This window comes from Neltuma alba, unplaced genomic scaffold (genome assembly GCF_004799145.2).
Source record: "Neltuma alba isolate B1F8T4 unplaced genomic scaffold, ASM479914v2 tig00006447_pilon, whole genome shotgun sequence".
In the NCBI taxonomy this organism is placed as follows: Eukaryota; Viridiplantae; Streptophyta; class Magnoliopsida; order Fabales; family Fabaceae; genus Neltuma; species Neltuma alba.
Window position 1 is genome coordinate 1,712 of NW_021634473.1, and position 22,168 is coordinate 23,879.

The following is a 22,168-nucleotide window of genomic DNA, read 5'->3' on the forward strand; positions in this document are numbered from 1 at the left end:
AAAAAAATCTCTGCAAATTTGCATCACATAGGATACCTTTTAGCCGCAGTAGCTTACTCATAACTTTTCCCTGGTTTAATCTTCCAATTTCCACATTCCATTTGGCACCCAATGCCTAAATAACCTTGAAACGACCCTGCAACTTTATCAGTCAATCGAGATCAACCATAGTTCCAAATGTCCAAATGCTAAGGCGACCATTTTTCCATGAAAATGATATAATTTTTACAAACTTGGTCTTTCATGATTGGTTTGACACTTTATCCAGAACTCAAGATTGATTCTGGTTATACTATCAATTATGCACTTTCAGATGCCGAAGTATATTATCAAATTACAGTGAGCCTAGCTGATAATATCCACACCGGACCAGAACATCATCTGTTATCTAACATGAGTTAAAACAACCCCCCCAAAAAAAAAAAAAAAAAAAGAGAGGGCTGCATGAAGCTCATCGTGTTCTAGCAAGGGAGACCACAGGCCACCGGTTAATAACAACGGCCTTTTCTTAGCGGGAAAATCTCCATAGTAATTGCAGTTTCTCTCTTTTATATCAAACTTTGATCCTCTTTGCAGGTCCTTGATCAATTATAGGATCAATAAGAGGAGCTTGAGACTCTCCTGCTTCTTGACCTTCGGGTGCTTTCTCAGTTTCCCCAGTTGGAGGCGGAGTGTAGCCTTCAGGAAATGGTGGCGGAGGTGGAGCCGGAGGCAGCTGGAATGGAAAATTAATAATGCTCAAGTCATAGCAAATAAAAGTGAATACAAACCAAATTTTTGTGTTTCAGATTAAAACTGAGATATAACATTTATGGACCAATTCAGAACAATGAAACTTGTATTAATGGAGTTTTAAAGAAAACCATCTTTGACATATTCACACAGTTCAATAGCGATATTGCCAACAGGACAAAGGATAATAGAAGATGACCAGCACGTTCATTTCAAATTATTTCACAACTTGATTTTATAGATAATAAGAACATGAATTTTTTTTTCCTTAAACCTTTTCCTTTTGTTTTTCTGTTCTTTTTTCCCTTTTAAAAGTAGACAATTACAATCGCTACACAAGTGTTTGATAGGGAGGGAAGCATGGAAAACCTGTATCGTTTCAACATACCTTACGCTGTAGGGATGCAAGAATATGATCCACCCGCATAACTTCCTTTATGTTAATTGTCTCTTTATCAGCCTTTGCTTCTGGCACTGCAGGCTCATTTTCAGAATCAACTGAAGCAGAAAAACGAAACAGAGTTCAATTAACATTCATAATAAGTAAATAAGTAAATGGTTAGACATGGGAAAGCAGAACACTAGTGTTGGGGTAATAAGAAAGGCATAGATAACTAGATGGCAAAGTACCACTAGCTGCATTTCCTTGTGTACTTGCAATAATTTAGTTGCACATGGCTTAAACGTTACATCCAGAATCTAACAATGCTAAACCTAGTAATTTATAGACAAATATCTCAACAGCTCAAACTCTTTGAAGCTTATTCTCTTTAGAAAGACAGAAGTTAGAGTGTGAGAGGGTAAATGGCACTGCAATACTCATTGTCAGAACAACTTAGACAGTTCAATGGAGCACATCATAGCGAGTAACAGTCCTATGTTAAACCCCCCCTTTAAAAAGGCCCACAAAACCCTGCTTACCATATCCTATCTTCTCCAATTTCGATGCAGCTGTACTAAAAGCCTTCTGTATATGATATAGTGCCCTTCCCTGCAAGATCAATCACAGCCAGGAATGAACAAAAACCTTGTCTCTCAGAATTTGTTTTAACCAAAAGAGAAAAGGATAGCAAACAGCACTGAATTCATTGGACAAAGCATGATTGAAACATTGTTGCTGTCATGTCATGAAAATTTCCAATGCTTAAACATTCAGATTCATAACCTAATAGGCTACTGCTTTTATATGAAAAAACCGAAGTCAAACCATTTCAGGACTAACAAAGGAAATTTGCTATTTTCACAATCACCAAAATCCATTTTGTTGCAAATAAGGAATCAAATGACAAGGTCATTTCTAATTCTAATAATCAAACAATAATATAAAATACGAATTTACAATTCGAGCAGCAAAAACATTGCATAGCTGTGGTGCTTGGTATATTGAACCATCCAAGATGTAATAAGCTAGCATCGGCGTAACTTTCTCAGGGCCATCTCTCTTTTGCTTGCGAATAACAAAAAGGGCGGTTCCATGACTTCACTAAGCATATACTCTATGCCTGTCATTTTCCTGATGAGCAAAATAGTCACAATTACATAACAGTCTCTTGTTCAAACAACTTTATGCAGAGGCTAAATGCCTCAGCGAAACCAACCAAATAATCATAACAAAAACACCAGCGTAATTTTTGTCCCAAATAAATGAACAATGCACAGCATTCTATCCATTAGGCAGTGATGCAGGTGAACAAGGAAACATAAGCTTGACACAATTGCTTTAAGATTATTGACAATCTTGCCAGACTTAACGTATAACAAATATCTAACAAGACTTATGGTCATTTATGATTGATTTAGTCTGAACTAAAATTCCCAGAGCATAGATGTCATGTAAAGGAGCATTCTGAATCTTAAAACATTCCAATTGACTTTCAATCAATATATCCACATTATTAGTTCGAATTTTTATATATTCTGTTTAAAATCTTTAAGTGACAGTTCTAAAGCTTTTCCTATTGCCGCCTCCAAGAGTGCTATGTGATTTTTTTAATCACCATTCAATCATCAAATATACCATAGTTCCGACTTCAGTCTGTAAATCAGAACACTGATGATCCTAGTGATATGTATAGCAAAACAAAATGAAAGAACCTCCCAGCCCGCAAAAAAATCTATTACCTACGCCAAAAAAAAAAAAAAGGACTGAAGCTTCCAACTTTTATCCTTCCCACATTTCCAGTGCAAACTAAACAATTCCAGGTTCAAGAATGTTATCCTCAACAAAAACAGATTCAAATAAAAACTCATTTCCCAACTGGTATCTTAATCACTTCCCAAAACCCTAGCCAATTCAAACGCTCAAACAGTCCGTGCATGAGTGAAGCATGCAGACGGATACACTCATACAATAAAGACTCAGATGATATGTATCTTACGATAATTGAGAGGGATCAAGAGGGTGGATTGAGCGCATACGAAGTTGTTCGTTGTTGCAGGCCCAGTCGTAGAAGGGGGATAAGGCGAAATAATCGAACACTAGGTTGCGATCGAGAGGGTAAGTGTTGAGCCAGAGCTGGTCTCGGAAGCATATTCCTGTCATGTCAGTCCCCGGAGGTTGTGGCGGCGGCGGCGCTGCTCCGTCGAACAATGGGTTTCCCGCCAGCCCCATCGGAGGTGTCGCCATCGCTGATTCGCGGGTTCCGCCTGATTCAGGGCTTCCGAATCACCCCGCTAAGGCAAAGCTGTGTCGTTTTGCGGTCCGGCTTTCCCTCCTTGATCTAAGTTCCACGTGCCAAAATAATAATAATAATAATTTTATAGCTTTTAATAAAATAAATTTAATTTTGTAACAAAATATTTATTACATTTTTAAAGAGATTATTTAATTGATCTTTTAATTTATGCGATATTATAATTTAAATTTCTTGGTAAAAATAAAATTTTTAAAGATGTTCACTTTGTTTTTCATCCTATATTAATTGGTATCAGAATCATATTTCTTCTTTCTATCTCTCTCTGACTCTCCCTCTTCAAAATTTGCACAACTATTCCCTCATCGATGCAATGTTTGGTTTTCTTAACATTTAATTGCAGTTTAAAATAGCCATAACTTCGCTAAGTTGTAGAGTTTTATTGAATTTGTTTTCTCATATTCAAACTAATTATTTATGATTCAACTCGAACTTCAATCTATTATTAAATCTATATAATTCAGTTAGATATAACTAAGCCTTTGACCACAAATATATTACTCAGAACTCCAATATGCTTATAATATTATTTGAGGAATAATTTTTATAAATAACAGAATAACCCATTTATTCATTTTTTTTCTGATACCATTTAGGGGTTTCTCATATAATATTTTTTTAACTAGTGTAATCCCACATGATTCATAGGAAGCTTGGCTAACTAGATTAAAAAAATTGTCTTTCTATCATTTATTCAATAAATGGTAATTTTCAAAATATCATATTCAGAAATACCCCTCTCAAACCCTTAGCCTAATTTATTTTATGCAATCGCTGTTAAGACTAATCATCCACACAGATTTTTAAATGATCAATATTGACAATAAGAGTATTTGAACTACAATTATGAATCCATGCAAAAATTAAAAAACAACATAAACTACAAAAAATTCACCTATAGCAAATATAGCATCACATAAATTACAACAAATCCATCAAAACATATTTGTCTGCAAACACATAATGTCAAATACAAAAAACAATCAGGCGTCCCATATAATTTATTTTCTGCCATCCAAGTCACCTACTTTAAGTCTCCATCAAATAATACTCTGGTAGCCCCAAAAATGAAAACAATTGAGGACCTCCTGTATGGTACACCAAATCCAATTAACAAAATAAATAGAAGGTTAAAAATGCACAAAAATAGGATAAGGTATCAAAGGTTAATTATGTGCATCTATCATGATTCTTGTAGAGCATCCCAGCAGCGTACTGGACAATAACAAAATCACCAGATTTTACTCTCATATATTCTATCTTAGATATTGTAACAGCAACACATTCATCGTGGAGTTTCACAGAGACCTCCTTCAAGTTCATGAATAAGTATAACTGACAAATTACTAAATCAAAAAAGATTACATAAATTACATACCAACCATCATTCCTCACTGATTCATAAAGCTTAATTTCTAATTCCTTCTTAGGATTGACAAAATTCCAAGATTTAATGAAACTCCCCCCCACAAGTCTTAGCTTATAACTACACCTGGCACAAGTTTTATATTTCCATCCATGTCTTGTATCAACCTTGACAACGAGGCATTTAATCAAAAAGTTTTTATCCTGAAAAAAATATGAAATAATATAGATACATTATCAGATGAGTCCTTCCATAATAGACATTACATAACATGTGACTCTATGTACCACCCGTTGGTTGCATATAGTGATAGTTAAGACAATAACGAACTTTCTAAGAAAGTTACTCTTAGATGCATTCCCACATAAGGATGAGATATTCACTATTGTGGATCAAAAATCAGTTGATAACATAAAAGTTTACGGAGTTTAATCATCACTTCAAGAATGGTAGGCCTAAGCACTTCTACATAGTATACCACTAAACCACCTGGGAAAATCAAAACCCAAAATAGTTTATTATTTTAAAAATCCATACTGCATAGAAAAAAATAGACATTGTAAAAACTAAACTAACATAATTACTCTCACTCATTTACTTGAAATTGAATGCCTAGGTGGTTTGGTATTACCATCAAAGTTACTACTGTTCTCATATATTTTGTGACAAACTGCATTATAATTTAATGCCAAACTTAATTCTTTAATATGGTTCCATTTTGCCAGTATAATGTTGACTACTAAATACCTTTTTTTTTTTTTTACATCTGACACGTATTTTAGTAGCTACTACTTCAACGTAACAAACAGACTACTCTGGCCATCTCTAGTACCCATCACTGTCCACTGATTTGATTTTTGCACCATGCTTATCACTCATTCTTCTCTAAATAAGCCTACCCTGTCATTATTTAACTAGTTCAGTAAGAAAAAAACTAATCTACAATATACAAATTGAGTGGCTCGAGATTGCCTTGCTTGGGGAATATATCTTTAAGCAAACCTTCTCAACAATAGTTCAATAACATGAGAAATATCAACATAGACACGTTATCATTTCATTCGGAAAATCGATATATCATGACATTAACTAATACCAACGGTATGACAATTAGATTTGAATTTTATACTGTAATGATCTATCTATCAATACAATATTTTTCTTACATGCCTAAACATCTCAGTGGGATTAACCATATGTCACATACTGATATAAAACAATCTAGATACACTATAAAGTATTCAGAAGATAGCTCTCATGTCCCTGTATTTTTTTTTATAAACAAAAGAAATACTACCTCCGGTCCTTAATATAAGACCCCGTTTGACTTTTAGTTTGGTCCTAATTATAAGACCCCAATCCATTTTATCTCTCATATTTATGCATTTTTTTCCAAGATAGTCCTTCTAATAATGATAGTTCTAACCAACACACTTAATTAGCAAGGATATTTTAGGAATGACAACACTTATTTGTTACAAATAACTAACTTAACTTACTTCCTTAATCTCCTCAAATTAGTCAATTGGATCTTATAATTAGGACCGGAGGTAGTATTACAAATGATTTCCTCAAAATGCGATAGCCCAAATCCTATACCTATACGTGACTGCTTCTTCGAATGTAAGTAGTTTACATGAAAACATATTGGTGTTAGCGTTCCCATTTTTTATTTTTCAGGCTCCTAACAATATGAAAAAAATAAGTTACCATTATATGAGAGAAGACTTGGTTACATCATGGCTTTGGTACTTCAATAGGACTAAATGGCTTCGGAGTTCACATGAGTGCTTTGATCTTTAATCTTCTTCTTTTCAAAAAAATATATTTCTAGACATCTTAATTTGTCTACAATATTATACAAAATATACTTAATTTTACATGGAGATCCATATAATTTTCAATATTTTAAAATTTAAATTTAACATTCTTAAAAAATATTAGCAAAAAAACTCACACTTAATCCTGCCCTGACTACAAATTCATCAAAAATAAACTTAGCAATCACCCATACATGTAAAACACAGTGAATGAAACATAATAATTATATTCCAGCAAATTATTAGCCAGGCAACTCAACTCTAAATCCTGGACAACAAATTCCAACACATAAGCAAGCGGCCCCCGATCCCTTGTGATCTGCAAATCCTCCATCCGGCCTAAGACACCGATAACATCTAGGACAATGATAAACAAACATAGTAACAATCTCATAGTACATTCAAATATGCTTCTTAAAAGGAAAAAGATTGAGCATTTTAAAGTCACGGTACCAACCTCTACCTTTATAACCCCGAGTCCAATCGCCTAGAATGGATTGAACAGATGAAAACTTGAAACTGCGACATGGCAACCACTGTGCACGGCACCAGAAAATGATACTCTTTTAATCCTTATAAGACTTAATTGTTGAGTTGATTTTGGTTCTAAATATAAGACCTGTTTTTTATATTTATCAATTTTTTCTAAATTACTCATATGGATAATCCCTTAACTATAATTAAGTAGAAGAGGGAGGAGGATATTAAGAAAGATAATCATGGTGTTTTAGAAAAAACATATTATATTTTTTGTAATTAACTAACTTCTTTGATATAATCAAATTAGTTAAATAAGTCTTATATTAAGAATTGGAGGAGCATTAGACATCAGAACAATGTGACAATCACTAGGTATCGCCCCGCCCCAATGACGCACAAAAAAGTCCTAAATCATGCACACGTCCTCCTCTCTCCACACATTACAAAACTGATCAATCATATCATCACGTTTAAGACGCATCAATATTATCGTTCCCTGTGCATATAAGCCTCTAATGAATATAAGGCCACACTATACAAAGAGAATACCGACACATACTTACATCCTCATCAAAAACTATCATATCCAGCGACATCAGTTTTTTTGGGTAGCCACAATCATGATCATGAATATCAAAGTTGGTCCTCAGAGCAGTCCTGTCCACCCTCACGATAATTCTCTGTGAGGTGCCAAATCTTCAAGCCGGAAGCTAAATCTACATGAAATCTAGAAAAAAGAACTACGAAATCTACATGAAATAGAGCAAGGAGCTAAGACAGTGCTGGATATAAAAGAAGGCAACAGGATATGAATCCATGCAATCAGTGACTGTGAATATACAAACAAACACACTTCTACTCCCATGCACCAACCGCAGCCATTCATTAACCAATTTCTACCAAACTACATTAAATGTGTTTCCAACAAAACTGGATGCGCAAATAACATAAATTTGAGATATATCGAGAGTTTCCCAAAAAGTAGAAATGTGTGCACCCTCCTACAAAAGACCCACCCCTGTTGAAATTAAATAGCAAAAGAGCCCACACCAAACATACGAGAACTCTGGTCATAAAGGCGCAATGTAGCCAACAATTGCGCCGTACACATTAGGTTCCCATGACTTGTCCTATTCTTGCACTTCACAATGAAAGGCGCAGAGCCATAGGAATTGAGCCTTCATTGTTCACACAGCCACTACAGTTCATACAAAAGTAATATGAGTGAGCGAGCCACTCACGAGCTCTTAACGGCTCAAGTCAGTCATTGATTTTTTTTTTTAATATGATTATGTTATAGATTTCATAATAAAGATATCATAATACTCCTATAGTCTTAAATATAAGACTCCTTTTGTAGTGTAAATTACACTACAAAAATAATTTTATATTTAGGACCAGAAGAGTACTTGGTCAATTGATGACCATGCCACTTTAAAGGGCTTGACCATTTTTTACACAGTCAGAAAATGTCATTTTAAGAGGTTTGACATCCTGAGATGCCACTCTTTGAAATTATTTATTTGATATAAAAAAAAAATTTAGAACTTTATCGTATTTTTATTGTATTATATGGATGTTATTGACTGCACATGTTTTGTGCCTCAAAGGAAAGAAAAAATAAACAACTCAAAGAAATACACATAACTATAGTCTCGAATCAGAGCAATGGTCTCAGACACGTCACAACGATAAAATTGAGGCTTGACTTTAAATGGAGTTAATGAGCACAATACGATAACAATGAACATATGAAGACGATAGTCGAAATGTAACACCCCGAATTTTCTGACTCAGGATGAGCAGAAAAGAGAAAGTTCATTAAAATTATTTAATAGCTCAATCACAATTGGGAAAAATTATGGAATATTGATTTTTTCAAGGTTTAGAAATATTTTGGAAAAGTTCATTCCCCAAAAAGTGGCTTAAATGATTTTAAAACTATTTTCATAGCAAAATGGGTTATTGTCTTAGAAAATACTTAGAGGTTTCTAATTAACTAGAAAATTTTAGAGAAATTATCTTATGAGGTAAAGAAGTTATTTGAGGCATAAAATCCTTAAAATGGATTAAGAATTAATTTCTGAAATTGAGAGCTATTTTCTTGGAAAATTTCAGAAAAATAGTCAGGAATGGACTTTTGACCTGAAATTCTTAGGAAAATTATTTTTATGGGTCAAAGAAGCTAATGGATAAGAAAAATCCATTTATGATATTTTGGTTTAATTTCTGGATATATCTTATATTTCAGAAAAATAGGAGAAGGAATAGGATTGGAGGAATAATTATATAGAAGGGCAAAATGGTCCAGAATGCTGTAAACACGTGCTGCCTTCTCCTCAAGACGTCTGAATCATTTTTCCTTTCAACAGCTGGTCATCCACGCGTCTGATTCACTCCTCCATGTATTAGCTGATCACCACGCGTTGCACTCACTCAGTCAGTGTCCAAAGAAAAGAGAGAGAGAGACGAGACAAACAGAGCCAGACCGAGAGTGAGAGCGCGAGCGAGAGAGGGAGAGCCCGGGAGAAGAGGCTGTGCTGAATCTTGGTGATCGGAGATACTTCAACTGCATGCAAACCGATCAAGTATTCAGGTGAGCCTCACGTGTTCCTTTGCCGTCTTCGTTTCTGGGTTTTGCTGCATGGTTAGGGAGCTTGACAGTGGGGCAGTGAGAGACGGGTAGTGAGAGAAAGTGAGTAAAAGGATACAAGCTTCGGTGAGCTAGTGTTTTATGGCCGATTGAAGTGTATGATACCGGTTTTTGGGCTTGCATGTAAGGTTGATGCTCTGTTTTGAGATTACCGAACAGGGGCTTAATTTTTGGAGCTATGGATGTCGGTTTCTAAGATCTTGGGAAGAAAGAAAACCGAGTTACGTGTTGATTTTCTTATCTGCATGTGATATCTGAAAGGCTGTGTCGATGCTCTGGTTCTTGGTGGCCGAAACTGATAGATATAAGTGTATACATATATATGTTTTGCGTATGTGTATTCGGTCTAAAGGTCCTTCTTTTCGTCTCTGTTTCTTGATTTCCCTGACAGAGCATGTTATTGCTGTGATGGCGTTAGATACTGCTGAAACAGGGAGATATATATGTATATATATATAACTCGGGAAAGTTGAAGTCAGATTCATGTATGTATAGTAAAAGCTGATTGCAAGTAATTGGGTGTTTGTGTTGTTCTGGCCGAATTGAGACTGTGTTTTCCTAACCATAAGTGTCAGGTCTTAATGGAAAATTAAAGGGGAGAACCGAAGCTTATGTGAGTATATATATATAGAATGTGTGTGCTTTGTTGCTGTCATGGCACTCGAATTAATGGAGCTAGGGGTAATAGTAGCAGATTTGTCTTAACAAATTTATTATATATGTATATATGTATGTGTGAAGATGCCGTGAGGAGTGAGTTTGGAAGCTAAAATCAGATCGGAAGTGAAAAGTGATACACACACATGGCGCGAGGAAAGAAGGAAACTAGATTAATATATGCATGTGCTGTTTGGTTGCTGTTGTCCGTGAGGTTGATAATTGGGAAAGTTGGAATTTTCGAATTATTGAAGTTAAATAAGGATCTTAAAGGTATATGAGTTGCTAATAATAACTAGAAAGGTTTGTAGATTTATTTTGGAGTGTCAGATTAAATTATTTGGTGGAATAAGGAAAAGTAAAGTAACACTATGGGTCGAGATAAGGAAGGAAGTGTTCCAAAAAGAATAGTTTGAATAAGAAAAATTATCCAAGATGACCAACTATTATGTAAGGGTAGAGATTAAAGAAGATTTGGGATTTAAAGAGAGTTATTTAATTTATGAATTACAGTTGGATCAAATATTGATCTACCCTTACAAACATGATAGGTTTTGATATATGCTCAAGCTCACCAAGAAGCAGAAAGAAAGGAGAACGGTAAGGTTTTATTTGGAGGGAAGCAGACCAGGTAGTAGTTCTTTCCTACCTTACACTTGTGTATGATTGCTGCATGTCTGTTTGTGCCATATTGCTTTTCTAAAGCATGAGAACATGTAATCCTTAATTCCTTGCATGGATTATTTAGCCGTGATCACGCGCAGCTGATAAACATGGGGCAGTGATTGTCAATTATTTGTGCGGCAGTGATTGCCAATTATTTGCACATTATTTATTCAGCTTGTCTAATAGACATGGGGCAGTGATTGCCAAGTATTTGCGCATTATTTATTCAGCTTGTCTATCTGTCATTGCGCATAAATGCTTAATTGCATTAGCTTGCAAGGTTATGTTCCACTTTGGCTTGTTTTGCATGCTTTATGTAATCTGCACATTTGTTTGATGGAAATTACTACTACGGGGATTCTTCGGAATCTCACCCCCCCAATTTATGATGAACAGTGAAGGCTAGTAGCTAGAAGGACAAGGAGGTTATTTAAGAAGAAGGTGGGCTGGTTGAAGAGCAGAGATACCTGTTATAATTCTGTAAATTTTATAGCAAAATATTTGGGCAAGTAACTTTACTTGCTTTATGGAAATATTATTTTGTATCCTCTAGAAGAAAGAGGTGAGCATTGCCAGGTGCACGTATATGCTGTCAACCAAGAGCGTTGCTTTATTTTTAATATAATATTATAAGATTGTATAGTATGAAATTATTTTAGATGATAATAGATTAAGTTGAAAGCAGGGTGGATATTGGATCACTCATCAGTTATCTGAAGGTTTGAAATATTTGATCAACGGATTCCAATGTTGAAGGAAAAGGGAAAAAAAAATTTCCCTGTCTTTTCCCAAGACGGAAACCTGACGTTAGTGATTCACAGACATTAAAATGATCCTATTAGTATATAAAAGTGAGGTGTTGCATAGTCGAAAGATCACTGAAAACTTGAACGATTTCAGGGTTATGTGTCCTGGTACTTTAATTTTGTTTGTTTTCTTTTTAATCACAAATCCATGTCACTTTCTATTTCTTTTAAGATATTGCTAATGTTTAGCATGGGAAAACATCATAAAAAAAGTACCACGTGATCTGTAGAAGGTTTTTTCCCCTCATTATTGTATTAAAAGCAAGAAATGGGCCTAATACATTTTATAATGGGCCAAAGGAGATTTGGGCTTTTTCATATGGGCCCAACTTTTTTTTTTTAAGGGCAATTGGACAATGAGCCAGGAAAATACTTTTTGTATTTTTATTTGTTTTATGTTATGTTTTTGTATTTTTTTTCTGTAAAACCACTTATTTGATGAGTATTTGGTTATCTTATATTATTTAATAAAATAAAAAAATTTTAAAAAATATTTATTATATTTAATAAAGAGATCACCTAATCAGTTTTCTAACTCATGCCATGCTATATTCATATTGGAAAACAACTCTTCACAGAACCAACATTTTAAACAAATTTAAAATCAATTTTCCTGTTAACTCTCATAATTATTTCTAAGAGCATCTATTCGATGAAGAATAATGGCCTCGAGGAAGGTGGTCCAAGTCCCCAGAGTTTTATCTTCTCTGTGTTTATCTGAAGAAGCCTTGACCCAATTTTTTTTAAAAAAAAAAAACACAAAGAAAATATGATGAATCCGACCGGGAAAAAAAAAAACTTGAGCAGAAACTAATCATGCCATGTCACAAACATTAACACTGATTAAACATTAAACAGCAAGAAAAAATTCACACAAACAGTTCATACATAATGTATATAGATACTACATAGTAACACACGGACGACCCACGAACGCAACAGAACACCATCGAAGAGCACGAACACAGCAATAAACACAGTACACATTCTTAGTTTGACGACATACAGCCAACAGTCTTCATGACGAATCTGCAGAACTTGGTTACCGAAATAAGACAGAAGAATACGAACACGACAACAAACACAGTACATATACATTCTTAGAGTTTGACAAACATACATTTGTGTATATATGTATATATGTATATATCTGTAATTGCAAGAGCAATCAGCCTTCATGGCGATTGTTCAGAACTTCAGTCGCCGAAAATAATATGGGTATGGCCTCCACACAATCCGAAATTCGACAACAAGCTCTTCTTCTTCATCATCGTCGTCATCGTCATCATTATCATCATCATCTTCTTTTTCATTTGAGGTATCATCAACATCATCAGAGATCTCATCATTTTCTGGAATTTGATCATAATAATCATCAATATCATCATCGTCAGTGAGCTCCTCATCCAGCATGCTGTAATTGTACACATTAAACTTCACTTGCGCCACGTAGTGCTTCCAGCACCTTGGTTTGTCAGGTTCCAAACAGCATGTTGGATTCCTGTCCCTTCTCCGTGATAACTCATTCACAAGGTACTGCAAAATATAACACACACACACACACATTAATACATCACCAACAAAAGAAATAAAAGACCTATTTAACTAATTTGATTAGATTAAGAAAATTAAATGAGTTATAATAAATATGACATTTTTTCTCTAAATCATTATAATCATATTCCTTAATACTTTATCTCCTTCTGTTATTTGATTATGGTCAAGAGAGTATCAATATGGAGAATGTAGGAAAAATTGATAAATATGAGAACTAAGTTTTATATTTATGACTAAAATCAAATTAACAATTAAGTCTTACGTTAAGGACTAAAGGAGTATTAATCAATTAATCACCCAAAATCCAATGTGTGTTCGCCACCTTAATTATAGTAGATTCCCTATATTCACAAAAATAGATGACATAAAAAAGTGATTGCAACCCCTAAAAATATGACACGAGGTCTTTTATATATAGATTCCCAAGATTCACAACAACGAATAATGAGAGAGATATAAAGAAAGAAAAAAATTACAGACGCATAAAAATATGATGCGGTCTTATAAAATTCCCTCACAAAAATGCGTGGATGACTCATATAGATATAATGCGTATTATAATGGAACAATTTGGGGAATACAAATATTAGTCGTTGTATCTTTGGATCGCTAAATAAGATAAACATTATAAATATTGTATATTTTGATTTTTGTGCATGAAGAGAATCGATTTATACATAATATGAAATCTATAGCAAGCGATAATAAATAAATATCATCACTCTCGCCTCAGACTTCTATATAATAAAGGGATATATATACAGTTTGATGCGGAGGGCTTGAAGAATTAAGCTTGGACCTACTTTAGGTTTAATTTTTTTCACAGTCTTATGTTGCATTTTTGTAACAGATTATTTACCCGATCGACTTGAACCTATGACTAATAGGTCACATGGTGATCGACAACCTCATACTACGCTTCTCAGAGGCTCTACGTAATATATAATGCACCCAAAACTGTGTCTAGTTTCTTAATTTCTTACCACATCTGATCTTTAATATAATAGTTAGATAACTAATTTGGAGAGATTAATAAAGTTTTAGTTAATTAATTTGAAGAGATTAATAAAATTTTAGTTAAGTTTCCTAAACTAACCTCTTTAGTAATGGGCTTTGGAATAATTCTTGCTGGGAATCCTTAAAATCAATAGGGATAATTGGAGAAAATATTATGAATTTGGAAGATAAAGTAATTAAAGTCTTACATCTAGAACCAAATCCAACCCCACAATTAGCTCTTATATTGAGACTAGAGATAGCATATTTTATTGTTATAACCAAATGGAGGATTATATAGATAGTCTAAAGACACTGTAATACCCGAGATTTCCTGCGTGACAGTGAAGTTAGGAGAATTCATATTGATTTGGTGATTAAATATGATCCTTTTAAGTTGTATTTTATGCATCGTGATAGAGAAACCTTGGACTAATATGGGCACAGGACATCCAAATACGAGGATGATGAAATTAAAAACAAGAGGGAATATCACTTACGCTAATGAAAGAAGGCCTGTGAGGTGAATTTAGGGTTTCCTTTTTGGTCAGCAAGACAAGCAGAGTCCTTGGATGACAAGTCCAAAACAAGGCATTCAGAAAAGCGGAGTAGTCTGAGGCATTTGGAATGCATTCAAGTACCAACATCTTCACACTTGAAGGACGGGGGATTTCTCTTTCTTCTCTCAACTCTTCCAGATTCTTCACCACGTTCTGTCCATTCTGAATTGTTTCAAAGTATCAAGTCAAAACAAAATAACTTGGTAAATTCATCACACACACACACACACACACACACACACACACACACAAGGATATATCTGCAAAGTAAATCAAAAGTCGGGGAATAATAAGATTTTCGTCCAAATTAGGAGTAATTCATTTATCGTCTGTATTGAGATTGATCGACAACTTAGCTTCCAACATCTATTATGGGAAATTACGTACGGTTCTATTTAAACATATATTAATGATATGATATTCTAATAGATATGAAACAATGCGAACAAGGAATGCAGGTCATTTAAATTAGCAATAACGACGATAACAAGACAGGAAGCTTAATTAGAAAATAAAAACAGCGTAAGTGTGAATACACAAGCGCACACTCACAAAAACATCTTAGCTCTAAACTCAATATATAACAATTGCTTTCGCTGAAGCATGGCCTCTCTCTCTCTCCCTCTCCCTCTCTCTCTCTATATGTGTGTGTGTGTGCATGAAATCGCAGCAAGAATCTAATAGGCCTATACGTATAAATGGTAGGAAAACAAAATATAATACTAGCTCCAATCCTTGATATAAGACTCAATCAAATAATTTGGAGATTAATGAAGTTACCAAATTAATTAATTATAGAATATATTACATGATCACTCTAAGATACTTATGTGGATTATTAGATTATATATCAATTATTTATAAGTGAAGCAAATTAGTTTGAAGAAAAATGATAAATATAAATAGTTTCTTAATTTTTTTCAAATTAGTTAATTAAGTCTTATATTAAAAACTTGTGGTGGAATCTAGAGATCAGTAAATATCTACCCGATATCATGGATCAATGAAAATATTACCTTATATGAATGAGAAGAGCAACTAGCTACCTAATGACTTTATAATTTCGCATATCCAAAAGCCAAGTTCTATTTTTGGGGTTGTGAAAGGAAGAGGAAGCTAGCGAGGATTGAGGTTGTTCCACATTTTGAGAGTTCTCAAGAGGCATTGGGAGCCATTGTACCAAACACACCACTTCCAAGAATTCCCTTCCACTTCTCCAATCTCAATTCCAATATACCAAAGGGGGCATGAGAGTCCTAGGAAGCTTCTTATTTAGTGATAATATCTGCTACACTTCATCATCATCTTCTCTAGCGTTGAGATTTTCTGTTGAATAAACTTGGTATTGCAAGCTATATGTGGCCAAACTTCTGTAAACTATAGGATCTCTGTGAACTCTATATCTTAAGCACTGTATAGTTGAATTCTTCCTTGATTATTGTTGTCTAGTGTGTGTGGAGGGCCGGGGGAGGGGGGATGATTTATTTTGTGCTTAATCTGAGTTAATATTCTCTTGCAGATGATTGGCCGGCTCTTGTGGGTGTTTAGGTGTTGGAATATGCGCCCTTTGAGAAAAAGGGAATTGCAAAGTAACCTAGGATTAGAATTTGCCTAAATTAATTTGCAATTGAGATGGAAATACTCAAGGGCCCTAGGTTAATCTAGACAAGCATTGTGCATACCTGAATCTAGCTCTTGACTATTCATGATGAGGTGTATAATTAATTTTAGATAGGGGTATTCTCTTATTGGAAGCATTTCTATTTGATGCACTCTCAAGCACTTCAACCCCCTTAGTGGATATTTAAATCTTAATTCATCATATTGTCAAGGACTGCCTTCTGTTACTAAATTCAAACCCTTGTCGGTTTTATAAATCTTACATAATTTACTTTTGGATTAATTGTTTGACCGAATTTAAAAAAAAAAAAGATTTAGTTCCCAGTACCTCTACTCTTAGGCCTTGGTTCCTAGAGCAAAGGCTTAAAGATCATAGGATCATGTCTCCACTTTAGCTTAACGTGTTTGTTGCATATTTATTTTGGTATCAACGTTCTCATGGGAAAGCCCAATACTACAAATGTGGAAATCAACTTATATACACGTGACAGCCCTCATGAATCGTGACTCTTAGCTCTTAAGGTTTTTCATTTGAACTAAATTACCCTCATATATCCAAATGTGGCATTCTAGCTATGTAGAAATAAAATGGAAGGGGGAACTCATGAGCTAAGCTGGTAGGCAACAGAATGCTCACACAATATTGTATCATTTTTTCAGCCTCCTCATATTAATGAAGACTTTAAAGTGTGTACATAATTCTACTACATTCGGTCTTTAATATAACAGCTAAATAACTTACTTGAGAATATCACAGAAGTTAATTAAATTAATTATTTGTTACAAATGTATATTGGTCTTCCTAAACTATCATTTTCAATCATGTGTATTGGATGGTTGGAATTATCCCTTAGTGAAAATAGCTTACAATTAATGAGAATATTCTCAAAAAATGTGAGACAAGTGGATTGAAGTCTTATATTTAAGACCAAATCCAACTCTCAACTAGTTTATATATATATATATATATATATATATATATTAAGGAGCGTAGGTAGTAATATATACAAATGAAAGATTCATAATACAGTGCATGAATGAGATTCAACTGGAATATACATAACTATCAGTCTATCACATAAATTTGTCACAGAATTAGATTCAAATGGTCGTTTCATGTAAGAACTTTATATGTGTGTGTGTGTGTGTAACGTTGATTCTCTTTTTGAAAATGACATATGACAGACAATATATGACAGTCCATGTCAATAAAACATTGTGAGGAAGTTATTTTAAGTATGGTTTATGATCCCATGGAAAACAATGTGGGCACTGCCTAGCTATACACACACAAGAATGCATGCCTCTTAAAATCAATTGCACGCATGATCAAATAGAAAAGCAAAAGAATATAATAAAATTCTCATACCTTATCAACCAACAAGATCTGATGCAAATGTATTGTTACCATTGATTGCATTAAGTTCTGCGAAAACCTGCCAATCATGTGCAGGTGAGAGCCATGGAGACCACCAAGATGACGACACCGAAGTTGCTGGTTCTCTCCGTACACTGTAACAAACGGAATAGAAGAACCTTTGAAATAGATTTTCCTGAGCCCAGGAGCGTCCAGATCGACCGCCAAAGGTTGCTCAAACCTTTCACCTTCCGACAACATCAACCTCTTAAGTGGTTCACTTTGAATCTTTATCCTTTGATTACGAAACATAGACAATTGCAATGTCTCCAGTAATGGGAGGGAAGAGACAAGGGCTTGGATCGATGTTCTGAAGGGACTGTTATTCCATTTCAAGCACCTTAATGTTTTTATATTTTCAGACCGGAAAATATATGCTCTCTTAAGCTCATCGGCAACCACTTTCTGGAGATTCACAGCTTTATTTATATACACTTTTCTAACATTTCCTTCAAAAGAACCAAGCTTGGAGAAGGATTCCAGACTCAGAAGTTGCAGTGGAGGGTACGTTTTAATCCTTAGTTTCTCAAGAAAGTTTCTGGCAAGATTTATGAGCTCCTGGATTTGATCCCCACGTACAACGACATTCACAAGAAATATCTCTTTGAGACAGTTGAAGCTATTAAACCAGGATTTTCTTTCCTCATCCTCGTCGTCGTCGTCATTTCCGATGAGTGAGAAGGTGGTCGGAAATTGGCAGCCTTTCAAGTGAAGTTTGACTAAAGATTTCGAGGTGAAAACTGAATGGGGTACGGTGAAGTGATTGTTGGAAACCCTAAAATTTATCTCCTTCACATGATTTTTCATGATTAAAGAAAGCCAATCATCTAAGTTGGATTTCAACATCAAACCCTTTTCTTCCGACGGACCCAAATTCAGACGAAAGCTATCAATCTTTACTCTCTGATTTCTTAGGGTTGACAAGGATTTGTCGATCGAAGCCACCAAGTCCTCGAGGGTCTTGCCACCTTCTTCAAAATCCCAGTTAATTTTGAGGATTGGAAGGGACTTATAGACGCTTCGCCAAGTCTTTGAAACAGCAGATAAGGTTATTGAATCCTCAAAGGGCAAGTAAAAGAATAAATGCTGCAAGATGTGTTCCGGCAACCGTAATATTCCATCGGAGCTGCCAAGTTGGGTGGCTTCTGGTGAGATTTTGCGCCGCTTGAGCCTCCTTCTGCTTCTGGGAGCCATGGTTGAGCCTGGATCTGATCCTAGTACTGTAAGCGCTGCGACAACAAATGATTAGATTTCAGACATAAACCGGGCTAAAGTCCTAGCCTCCTAGGAACACTGAAAAGACTGAAGTGAGTTTCTCGTATTTTATAGAATTTTTTTGAACTTATCACCAAACACGTGAGAGATCCAATATACTTAAAATATCTTATTTGCTTCTTATCTCTTTACTGCTTTTGGCAAATTTTCATTCACTAATTCATCTTATTAAAAATGTCAAAACAGCTTCTAGCTCAATGTCTTTCAGGGCTATTTAATATACCAATTAATTGGGTGGGATGAATTGGCCCCGTACTTGAAAGAAAGAAAAATTTAATAAGATTATATTTATCCTGATTTTTTATTCACTAATTAAATATGGGTGTTGCTCCGTTGCGGTATTAATAATTATACGTTTCCATTTTTTTGTAAATTCAAAATGACGTATTTTTTTCTTTCTTGTTACATGAATTTGTCTTTAATGTGATTTTTTTTACCATGGTCTTTAATGTGATTGACACAAATTCATATAATATTATTTTAGGGGTACCAATGCAACTGCATTTATACCATTAAATGCTTTTAATTAATACTGGTTTGAATTTCATTAGTTATCGTTGAAGGTACTAGCTTTCATTCATGTGTGAGTATAATAAAGTCTGAATATTTTTTCTTCGGGTACACAGTAAAATCTGATTTTTGTTTGAGGGAAAAGTTCCATTTTTTTTGGGAGAGTTAAATTAATCAGTATATGCTTAATTTATTTGATGAATTAAAAGGTATGTCAAAAAAACAAGCTCATCAAATGAATCTAGATGAAACAAATATATAGACATCAATATACAAATATATATGGGTGTATATATAATGGATAGTTCTCACAACTATTTATAATGGATCATAGTTGAGGGTGTAACTTATTACGTGCTGCTCATTTTTACCTTGGATAGCCAAAAATTTTAAAAAATTGCATAATCAAAACAAATGAGTAGGAAGAATCATATGCAGCTGGAAAAGGTTAGCAAAATCAAAAGCAATACATCTAGGCTAAATTAGATGGTAAGGACGAAATGAAATGTAGATAGAGATTTAAAATAACCATTATTCAGACTTAATGGAAAAAAAAAACTTGTGTCACTGTAATATTACCTCTGGTCTTAATTATAAGATTTTGTTTATAGACTACAAACAAGATCTTATAATTAGGATATGAGGTAGTATAATATAATGTTGCTTTAGTGAAATGAATTTGTAGTCTATAACTCTATAGTGTCATATCATATATGAATATCTTTTAGTATTCAAAAGAAAACACCAGGCAGGGACCTTGAACATCAATGTATCAAATATACAAAAACCCAAAATATTAATTTAATTTGACGTCCTGATCCAATAAATATAAAATGACAGCGTTCTTAGTTCTCCCCCTTGGATTTGACACACTTAGATTTTTATTTTCCTCATTTTTAGTTTCCCGGTGTTTGATTAGAATCATCTTGGTAAAATTCGTATGAACTTAAACGGATTAATCTTAGAGTTTCTTCTGTGCTAACAAATTTGGTGACACCTCCAAAATAATTAGGCATCGAGAAAAGATGAGTATTCATGAAGGAGGCAGAACTATGATTATGTGTGGTTAGTTCCTCTATAAATTGTTTAGCTTTAATTATAGATTAATTAATGCATATTTTTGTCTATCCATTTTGTGGGTGTATATTAATCCAATTATGCTCTTTAATCATGCTTCCTTATTAATTGACCATTAATTTGAATTGATTAGAACTTCAATATCATATCTAATTAAATAGATGATTGGTCGTTTTGAATGTAAGACTTAGTTAAGTGATTTATTTTGACAACAAGTGATTTATTTTAATCATAAATGTAGGAACTCAATCTGTTTTGCCCTCTTCACTTAATATATAATTTTTTCTATATTACCTTAATTAGCACCTATTTTTTTTTGCCTAATAACAATAAAAACTAATTTAACTAATTTCTTTCATCCTATGAATTATTTAACTAAATTTTATATTTAGGATTTGAAGGAATAAAATTTTATTCTTTTTACCGTACTTTATTCTTAACTCTTTCTAATTTTTTTAATTTTATTTTTGAATTTTGCATGTGATTTATTTCATAAAAAATCATTTTATTCTGAAATTGTATTTTTTGATCAGATATGATGAACAAGTAAAATACTAATTAACAAACAAAAAAAACATGTTTACCACTCTCGTCAAAAGGGAGGATCCGTTCTATTTATGGTTAAGGTGCAATAATTATAGTTAAAAAACAACAAAAGCTAAATCCGAAAGCAACTGATAATCCTCCAATTTAATAGACCATTTCCAAAATGCAAAAACCATTAAACAAAAATCAATTTCCCCCGTTAGCTCAAAATTTCTAAGAAAAAATATATAATATAATGTGCACACGAGTCATGACGATAAATGATGACCCAAATCCAACCTCAATCTATCATACTACCTCCGGTCCTAATTATAAGACCCAATTGACTAATTTGAGGAGATTAAGGAAGTAAGTTAAGTTAGTTATTTGTAACAAATAAGTGTTATCATTCCTAAAATATCCTTGCTAATTAAGTGTGTTGGTTAGAACTATCATTATTAAAAGGACTATCTTGGGAAAAAAATGCATAAATATGAGGGACAAAATGGATTGGGGTCTTATAATTAGGACCAAACTAAAAGTCAAACGGGGTCTTATATTAAGGACCGGAGGTAGTATTAAAATAGATCATCATGTCACAAATTAAACTTCCACACATTACATATCTAATTAAAAAAAATACTCCTCTGACCTTAAATATAGGACTCTTATACTGGTATGTATAAAGGTTTTATATTTAAGACCGGACGGAGTACCTCACCAGCTGGCTAGTTTGTATACCAATTCTACAAGGAAAA

General features: G+C 33.9%; 1 protein-coding gene and 1 pseudogene across 1 annotated transcript; both read right to left on the bottom strand.

Annotated features, from left to right (window-relative positions):
- Positions 1 to 200: 200 nt before the first annotated feature.
- LOC114750452 (mediator of RNA polymerase II transcription subunit 6-like) lies at positions 201 to 3,413 on the bottom strand (annotated as a pseudogene).
- A 9,274-nt stretch (positions 3,414 to 12,687) lies between these two features.
- LOC114750453 (uncharacterized) lies at positions 12,688 to 19,217 on the bottom strand. The gene is made up of 5 exons (XM_028939051.1): positions 17,976 to 19,217; positions 14,927 to 15,148; positions 13,314 to 13,409; positions 12,805 to 12,902; positions 12,688 to 12,712 (listed from the first exon to the last, which is right to left on the bottom strand). Exons 1-5 carry the CDS (start codon positions 19,215 to 19,217, stop codon positions 12,688 to 12,690), a joined length of 1,683 nt encoding a protein of 560 aa, XP_028794884.1.
- Between the last annotated feature and the right edge of the window lie 2,951 nt (positions 19,218 to 22,168).